Raw genomic sequence first — 9,053 nt, 5'->3', positions numbered from 1 at the left:
CGGTGGTTCCAAAAGGTGGGCGCGGCGACACCTTTCCCGCAGGTATCGCTATGTGGGTGCTCGTGTGTTGCCTCAACCATGTGGGCGATAAGGTGACTCATTCAGGGGCGTCTGTCATGTGGGTGTGGTCTTCGCTACCACCCGCCTTGTTTCACGTGTCGTGTGTAACTTTCCTTGGCTGGCCATGGTTGTTGGTTGGGGGGGGGGCTGGGGGTTGGGTCCCGAGCAAAAGCTTTGCCTAACTGTGTCGGTGCCGATGATAGTGATGTCGCGTGTCATTTTCCTCCTTGGAGGTGTCACCGTGGGTGACCCCATTCACCATGGGCTCTGGGTGAAAACCATTGGTCTGACTGGTTCTAGATTGGGCGGTGGCAGCGTTGTGGCATCGTTTCCTCCTTGGAGGCTCCGTGTTCGTCTCGTGAGCAAGGTCCTATGTTGCTGGTTGTGGGGTGAGTTTTCGTGATCGACAACTTCTTCTCATCGTGTGTCGAGTCCTTGCCTCGACGGTGGTGCTCTCGTGCGGAGCTAGGTTCGACGAGGTGGTTGTGCTCGAAGACCTTCCTCTGATGTCCTGGCCCTAGCCTCCATCCGTGTTTTAGGGTGGTGAGCATTCCATCTCCTGATGGTGTGGCGCCTCCCGAGCCGGGGCGATGAGCTGGAGGCTCCTGAGGATGGAACGGGATGTCGTTGGTGTGGGTGCCCAAGCGATGGCATTGGCATAGCCACCTCTGCCGGCTTATCTCCGCCTCGAGCCGGCTCCATTCGCATCATTGGTCCTTGGTGCAGGCTCCAGTGTCTTACTTTCTTACTTTTTGAGCTATGTCGCTGCTTCTCGGCACCCATGTATCTTGCCGAAGCTCTTTCTTCTACTTTGTGCTATTGCGTTGTGTTGTACCGTTGGTTAGAAGGGCTTCATTAATTTAAAGTCGGACATCAGCCTCTTTTCTTAAATAATAAAAAAAGAAAATAAATTACTTTACAGTTACACTAGCCAGCACCGGGGCGAATTATTTGACAGCTCACTCATTCCTTATCAGGTCGAAGCAGGTAAGGAGTTCCTTAGCCTGCTACCAAACCCAGAAACAAAGGAAATCTGAAGAAGATGATTAACCATGAGCTTAATTGACAACAGGCTCTGGCCACTATTGCAAGGTCGCACACCAACCCATCTTGGCGAAGATCTTGTCCAGGTGCAACAGGTGTTTCCGTACGCGGTATACGTGCAGCGTGTACATGAGCGCGGCACAGGTCACCAGCAGGAAGGACAGGACGATGAGCTCGCTGAAATCCTGTTTGGGTGCACACGTTGTAGATTGTAAATGGTAATCGTCGAATTCATCTCCTCCTTTGTTAACAATCATAGTAGTACTAATTAAAAGGAGCTGATCGATATGCTCGCGCACCTTGGGGTCGGAGACGATGATGCCCATGATGTAGGTGAGCAAGTCGAACATGGACTGCAGCGAGTTCTGGACCCCTCCGACGACGCACCGGTCGGAGTCCGGGACGCTGTCCTGCATCAGCTGCATGACCGCCAGGTCGAACATCCAGAGGCCAAGGCGCGACGCTGCGACGCCGGCCATGAGCACCCACGCCGACGCCACGCCGTCGCTCACCCAGATGGAGCCGACGCAAAGCAGCAGGCAGCACCACTGCAAGCCCATGTCACCGCAAGAAACCCATCAAATACCCCATCAGTCCAAGCAATTGAGTAACAAGTGCAGTGAGTCTGTGGGTACTGAAAATGGGTGATCGATCGACGTGCCTGCATCCAGACGGACCAGAGCCCCGTTCGAAGCGTGGACACCCACGAGTGCACCACCGGGTACAGCAAGGTCGCCCCGATCCCGACGATGGCGCTGAACCCCCGTGCCAGACTGATCACGTACGCCGGTATGCCTTTCCAGTCCAGAGTTGCAGTCATCAGCGTACCAAAGCTGCAAAGGCAACACAAAATTGCATGTAAAAATGCACATTCTTGCTGAATGCATGCATACAAGAGAGTCAGTGCCTCGGTGTACATTTTTCCATGCCTTGATTACCTTAGTACTGTGAAGTAGAGGATGGCCAGAGCAACCCCTGGCAGCATCACCTCCTGCCTCATGTACACAGCCCATGATTCCCAGCAGGGCAGGATGGAGAGGCGCTCCGTAACACCGACCCTCCAATCCGACGCGTCCTGACCGCATCTCTGCACCTCCTCGTCAGCCGGTGCCACCACCAGCGCTGCGGTCGACTCCCTTCTCCGCTGGACGTCCTCGCTGAGAGCGGGCACGCCGTTGTACACAGAGACGAAGAGCCAGTACTGCAGCCACACCGAGGCGATGTTCCACAGCGCAAGCGCCACCGCGGAGGCCTGCGTGGAAACGAAGCTGATGATGAACCCGGACAGGACCGGCGCCAGCAGCTTGCAGCTCAGGTCGATCCTCCGGATCATCGAGTTGGTCTTCGTCAGTACCGCCGGCGGATGCCCGCCGCAAATCACCACCACCCTGCATGCATCGTCGCATAGGTGGTTAGTGCTACTAAAAGTACAGTACTCCCTCCGTTCCGAAATAGATGACTCAACTTTGTATTAACTTTAATATAAAGTTGGGTCATCTATTTTGAAACGGAGGGAGTACATGTTATCTCCGCTCCTTTGTTGAGTTGAAAGTTTGATTTATTTACCATTCTCGCTCAATCAGTATGGTGCCGGCAAGAGTTGAGAGCGCCGCGAGCGCGCCAGACAGGTTAGTCACCACGACTAGAGCTAAGAAGACCGGGAAGCTTGTGTCTTTCAGCTTATCGTAGATAAGCAGTCCGGTTACCGAGACCCCAGCGGTGATGAAGGATAAGCTTTGAACCAGCAGCCATAGGCCCAAAACCTGCAGTGCAACCAAGCATATTCTTCACTGAGGAAACTTTGGTACATGGAAGAAATATGGAGTAATTTGTCACTAAATCAGGAAATGCAGAGTAATTCAACGGTATGGCTGATGAAGATGATCGTTTACAGTCTGATGGTACTACAGGGTATTTTGTTTTATGCCACAATTTTGTTTGAGAAAAATTACACTATTACGCATTATGAGTTGCCATCTTCTATTAACACACTTCAGTTTCATTTTGTTTTTGAGAAGGGCTTAATTTAATTTTCCACTTATTTTTTCAGAGTCTTCGGTGCATAGGCTGCAAGAACATTTCTCTTCCATATTCTAGATTATATTGGTCACAATTGGGAAACCAAAAAGGTTTGGCACATTTATCCTTTTGTGTATGTGTAAAATAAATTATTTAGCCCCCCAAGCGGTATGCTGCTATAAAATTTTGTTATTGCACCCAACAAAAAATATGTTAAGTTACCAGCTTAATAGTTCCAAAAAAATGGCAACAAATTAAAATGAATTCTCTAATGTAAAAATATCTCAAGCCAGATTATATATGTGGTATTCTCTCTTTTATTTTGTTAGGCCGATCTCCAAAAAGTCTTGTAGCAATGCATTCTTTCCCATGAAAAATTGATTTTTTTGACGAAACCTCGTCAAAGGGTGGGGAGCTCCCGCATTTGCATATAGAAGAAGAGAGTTGGTCCGGTTAATAAGGAAAACCGGACCCAAAAACCATACATGCATCGGTTAATTAAGGGAAACCGGCGAAGATCACACACACCGGACTAGCACTCAAGGGACGTCGTCCGAGCCAGATACAAGGGTGCCGAGGCCCAAGACCACCGTCAACACAGCATACTCGACCAAGACAACCACTGCAACCTCAAGAACATGCCTGCAACTAGAAGTGAACTCGCACCTAACCTTTTGAAACATGAGATCAACCATTGGCCTCCACCAATGAACGAATTGCCTGGATCGCAGTCGGCGTAGGCGGTTTCTTGTACATCCGAAGATAAGAGTTCATCTTCTCTTGCACATCCTCCTCGGAGCCTTTCTGAGATGCCATCCCCTTCGGGAGTTCCCCATAAGCCTCCGCCAACCTATATTCAGCGCGCTTGGCAGTAGGAATGTTGCAGCTCCTGTTCTTCTTCTCCAAACGTCCACTACGCCTCTCGGAACAAGTAGATGCCCCGTCAATCTGCACATGAATCGGTTCTTCGAGCAAGGACCGCGGCGTTGCGCAACTGAAACCGCTTAGAAACTCATCAAACAAGGTGGTTGATGGCACACCAATATCACCAAGTGGCTCCTTGGACCCAGAAGACACCATATTGGTAGTGCCCCCTGAAGCAAACGTCATCGAAAAGGAGACAAAGGGAGGCACCTCTCCAACCAAACCATCAGGTAAGGCCTCCTCAAAATGCTCCAAATCATCGCTTGGTGTGACTATCTTAGCAACCTTAGCTTGCTCCTCCTCACCTTGACATACCATCTCATGTAGAGCTACATCCATAGCAGGAAGAACATCATCGGCACTTCATATGCATGCCTTGCGCTCTGCACTTCATATTTTTCACTCTTTAGTCCAAATACCAACGATCAATGGGCAGGGTTAACTCCAGTAAACTCTCCATACACACATGCATGACATGAAAGGCTAATGACATGGGTTTGTGTAATCAAGATGATGTGGATAGTTGCACATGTTAAGAGAATTAGAGGTAGTGGGGTCAACAATATGGGATTTGTACGTTGAGGTGGGGCGTACATATTGTTGACTTGTATAATCAAGATGATGTGGATCGTTGCACAATTTGGAGTCAACAATATGTTCAAGTTTATCGACTATTATCTACTATGCCAATACACCGATGATAATATTTTGGAGTTTTCCTATTGGTGGTTGTCCCTGGACAGAAGGATACCCATCGAATCTTTCTGTGCAATCACTAGTAGTAGGTTTTAGTAGATGATTTTGCCGGGGAAATTCCATGACGACACAGCAATTTCCCCAATTACCAATGTCCAATGAGCAAATTCTCATTGTGTGACTGGAAACACACAGCGTTGATAAACTTGAACAGTCCAATACGGCCACGGACCTGAAGATATGTGAGCCTCTCGACGAGGGTGCCAACCATGGGGCCGAAGACGACCACGGAGGAGGCCTCGACGACGCCGTAGACGGCCGCGAAGAGCAGTGAGCCCGGCCAGATGCGGATCATGTACAGCCCCACGGAGAACTCCCACATACTGGAACGGGGACGCGATCAAATAAGGGTGGTAGAACTGAACAAGTGACGAAGGCGCGCGCCGCGCACGTACCGTGCACCCCATCGGGCGAGGAAGTGGCCGACGTAGAGGCGGCGCAGGAGGGACGCGTCCAAGCCCCCGCCGCCGTGGCCGTCGAGGAGAGGCACGAGATGGCCGCCGCTCCCCACCTCCTCCATCTACGGCAGTGGGTCGGTGGCTGGCGCTACGTACCAAGGTGAGTGGAGGATCTAGGGTACGTATATATAGGGGGGAGAAGGCCCTCACCGGCGGGAGACAGAGGAGGAGGCATGGAACACGCGTGTGCTCGCGTCGTGATGAAGGGGAGGCACGATACCATGGGAGGGCAGATCGATGACGTTGACATTACCCTGATCTATGCAAGGATGGATCGAACCGTCGCGAGTCGTCGCTACCTTCCGCTTGTTTTCTATCGCCGCTCCCCCGGCCCGCCGGGCTCATCGTTTGCGTGCGGGCAGGTGCAGCAGGCGGCGAGATTCTGTCATGGGGCTACCCAACCCACTACACTGGTTCTATGGAACGGTTCGCCGTATATACATGCAGTATTGAAAGGGAAGCATCGTGAATCCCGGATCTGCCGCGAACGCCGTTGTTGCACACTCGTACATACGGTATAATATTGTCAGCACCGTGACGAACGGTTCCCCCACAGACTGCACCTATTCCATTTTTTTCCCAATAGTAATACGTGTCTCATTAATAACATAAAGATTCAGTTACAAGCCACGTAAACATTGATATTACAGGACTGAAAAGATAGGATAATTATATGCAAAAAAACCAACGTCTAGCCCTCTTCACTAAGAAAAAGGAGAAAGATCGCCTATTCACCCGAGCTCGACGCGGCTCCATCGCTGATCTGCAGCTTTACAGACCTCCAAAGTAGTTTGCGTGAAGCAAAACCATTGCCGTTGAAAGAATCAGACCGGGGCAACGTGTCCCCGGACACGCCATCAAACTCCAGAACTGACACCCCCGCACGACTACGACGTCGGAGGAGGAACCCAGAACTGTCAGCCTCTAACCACAAACCCAGCACAAGATGCACCATCTTCCAGCTGTCATTTGCACAGACAAGCGTCTGCACAAACCTCCCTGCTCCACCATGACGTCGGGGATACGCCGCAGCAACGGGGACAAAGTAGAAGGAGAGACACACCTGATGGAGTCGCCGCCGCCGCCTCGCCGACACCATCCATGAACCCTAACATCGCCAATCTGAAGGATCGACAAACACACGATGCCACCAACCGAGACGCCACCATGAAGGACACCACCAATATGGGAGTGGAGTTGGGGCAGATTTATTCGTCCGGGCGCCTCTCCCACCACCCCAACGGCGCACCACGACCTACAAATCCAAACCCTAACTACAGAGCGGAGGAACGGGGTCCCCCTCCCTCCTGCTGCTGCCGGAGCGGCAACCGGTGAGAGAGGGGGCCAGCGCCCTCGCCAGTGGAGATCGGTGGAAAAGGATCGCCTCCCTAGTCGCCTCGCCCGTGGCGGCGGCTAGGTAGGGAAACGCTTCACCAAAGGACGCGCGACTGCACCTATTCCATCCTGCGCATAGTTTCGAGCGTACCGCGGCAGATAGCTAGGTACCGCGTACCGCACGCAAACATGTTGGGTCAGCCCAGTTTGGCTTTTTTCTGTGTGTTTTCCACTGTTTTTAGGACCTTCCCTGAACCGGTTTTCTTCTTTTTTGTGCGGTTTATTGGTTGGTTTTCTTCAGGTTTTTCTCTATTTTCTTACTTTTTTTTTACTTTTTTAAAATGCTTGAAGATTTTGTGAAACCCAAGAACTTTTTCTGAAATCCGAGGATATATTCCAAAATTTAAACGCTTGGCAGCTCATGTACACTTCAACGCTAGGCAGAAACGGTGGTTCAGCACCCTAACGAACGGTTCACGTACAAACTACACCTATCCCGCGCGTAGCACGTCGAGCGTGGCAAATAGCCAGGTACTGCATATCCTCCCGCTACTGCACACAACATGTTCGGCCAGCTCAGTTTGGCTATTCCATGTGTTTCCCACCGGTTATGGGACATTCCCCTAACCGGTTTTTCCTATGTTTTTCCGGCTGATTTTCTTCATCTTTTATTTTCCCTACTTTTTTCCCATTCCTTTTTTATTTTTATTTTTTCAAATCCGTGACATTTTTTCAAATTTCAGAACATTTTCTTGATTAGTGAACATTTTTTGAAATCTGGATTTTTTTTTATAAAACTCGGGGAATAATTTATGAAATTTAAGAACCCTTTTTTATTACAAGAATATTTTTTGAAATTACCCAAACATTTCTTTGAATCGTCAAGGATTTTTAGAAATTTGGTAGTATTTTTCAAAATTCACAAACATTTTTTGAATCGATGACCATTTTTTGAAATCTGGGAACATATTTTGAGTTGGAAAACACTTTTTCAATTGATGAGCATTTTTTTAATTAATAATAATTTTTAATCTGTGCATATTTTTTGAACCGACGAACAAATTTTGATATTCACATTTTTTTTGAATTGACGAACAATTTTTTTGATTCAGCAAACATTTTTGAATCGGTGAACACTTTTCAAATTTTGTCAACTATTTTTAAAATTGCAAACTTTTTTTAAATTACCCATTCTTAGGACTCCAAGATTTTGCCCAAACAACCATACTTCCAAGATATTGTTCAGTCTTTTTAGAAAAACTACATGATTCCTCACGCGTTGCTGCAGAAACACCAAGTGGTATGCAGCTATGAAATTTTGTTATTGCACCCCAACAAAAAATATGTTAAGTTAGCAGCTTAATAGTTCCAAAAAAAATTGGCAACAAATTAAAATGAATTCTCTAATGTAAAAATATCTCAAGCCAGATTAAATATGGCATTCTCTCTTTTATTTTGTTAGACCCTTCTCCAAAAAGTCTTGTAGCAATGCATTGTTTCCCATGAAAAATTGATCCAGTATTTGGGAATAGAGGATACGCCAGCTAATACTTCTATGCATGCCTTGCTCTGCACTTCATATCTTTCACTCTTTAGTCCAAATACCAACGATCAGTGGGTGGGGTTAACTCCGGTAAACTATCCATATACACATGCATGAGATGAAAGGCTAATGACATGGATTTGTGTAATCAAGATGATGTGGATAGTTGCACATGTTAGGAGAATTAGAGGTAGTGGAGTCAACAATATAGGATTTGTACGTTGAGGTGGGGCATACATATGTCTACTATGCCACTACACCCATGATAATATTTTGGAGTTTTCTTGTTGGGGGTTGTCCCTGGAGGGAAGGATACCCATCGAATCTATCCGTACAATCACTAGTACTACTAGTAGGTTTTACTAGATGATTTTGCCACAAAATTTTCATGACGACACAGTAATTTTCCCCCAAGTTAATAATTACCACGTCTTCCAAAAGAGGCATTCAAATACCCAAATTACCAATGTCCAATGAGGAAATTCCCATGGTCTGGAAACACAGAGCGTTGAAAAATTGAACAGTCTAATACGGTCACGAACCTGAAGATATGTGAGCCTCTCGACGAGGGTGCCAACCATGGGGCCGAAGACGACCACGGAGGAGGCCTCGACGACGCCGTAGACGGCCGCGAAAAGCAGCGAGCCCGGCCAGATGCGGATCATGTACAGCCCCACCGAGAACTCCCACATACTGGAACGAGGGCACGATCAGATTTGGGCGGTAGAATTGAACGAGTGGCGAAGGCGCGCGCGCCGCGCACGTACCGTGCACCCCATCGGGCGAGGAAGTGGCCGACGTAGAGGCGGCGCAGGAGGGACGCGTCCAGGCCGCCGCCCCCGCCGTCGTGGACGTCGAGGAGAGGCACGAGATGGCCACCGCTCCCCGCCTCCATCTACGGCAGTGGGTCGGTG

General features: G+C 48.9%; 1 protein-coding gene across 2 annotated transcripts; it reads right to left on the bottom strand.

Annotated features, from left to right (window-relative positions):
* Window positions 1–934: 934 nt before the first annotated feature.
* LOC119335559 (solute carrier family 40 member 1-like) lies at window positions 935–9,045 on the bottom strand. 2 transcript variants are annotated; one of them, XM_037607675.1, is made up of 7 exons: window positions 8,907–9,045; window positions 8,682–8,832; window positions 2,671–2,867; window positions 2,043–2,492; window positions 1,766–1,937; window positions 1,404–1,652; window positions 935–1,289 (listed from the first exon to the last, which is right to left on the bottom strand). In XM_037607675.1, exons 1-7 carry the CDS (start codon window positions 9,032–9,034, stop codon window positions 1,143–1,145), a joined length of 1,494 nt encoding a protein of 497 aa, XP_037463572.1. In that variant the 5' UTR covers window positions 9,035–9,045; the 3' UTR covers window positions 935–1,142. The 2 variants fall into 2 exon arrangements, with proteins under 2 accessions (XP_037463572.1, XP_037463571.1); XM_037607674.1 differs by lacking the exons at window positions 8,682–8,832; window positions 8,907–9,045 and adding exons at window positions 4,976–5,126; window positions 5,199–5,565.
* Window positions 9,046–9,053: the final 8 nt, after the last annotated feature.

This window comes from Triticum dicoccoides, chromosome 7B, assembly GCF_002162155.2.
Source record: "Triticum dicoccoides isolate Atlit2015 ecotype Zavitan chromosome 7B, WEW_v2.0, whole genome shotgun sequence".
NCBI lineage: Eukaryota > Viridiplantae > Streptophyta > Magnoliopsida > Poales > Poaceae > Triticum > Triticum dicoccoides.
This window is presented reverse-complemented; position numbering and strand designations above follow the sequence as displayed.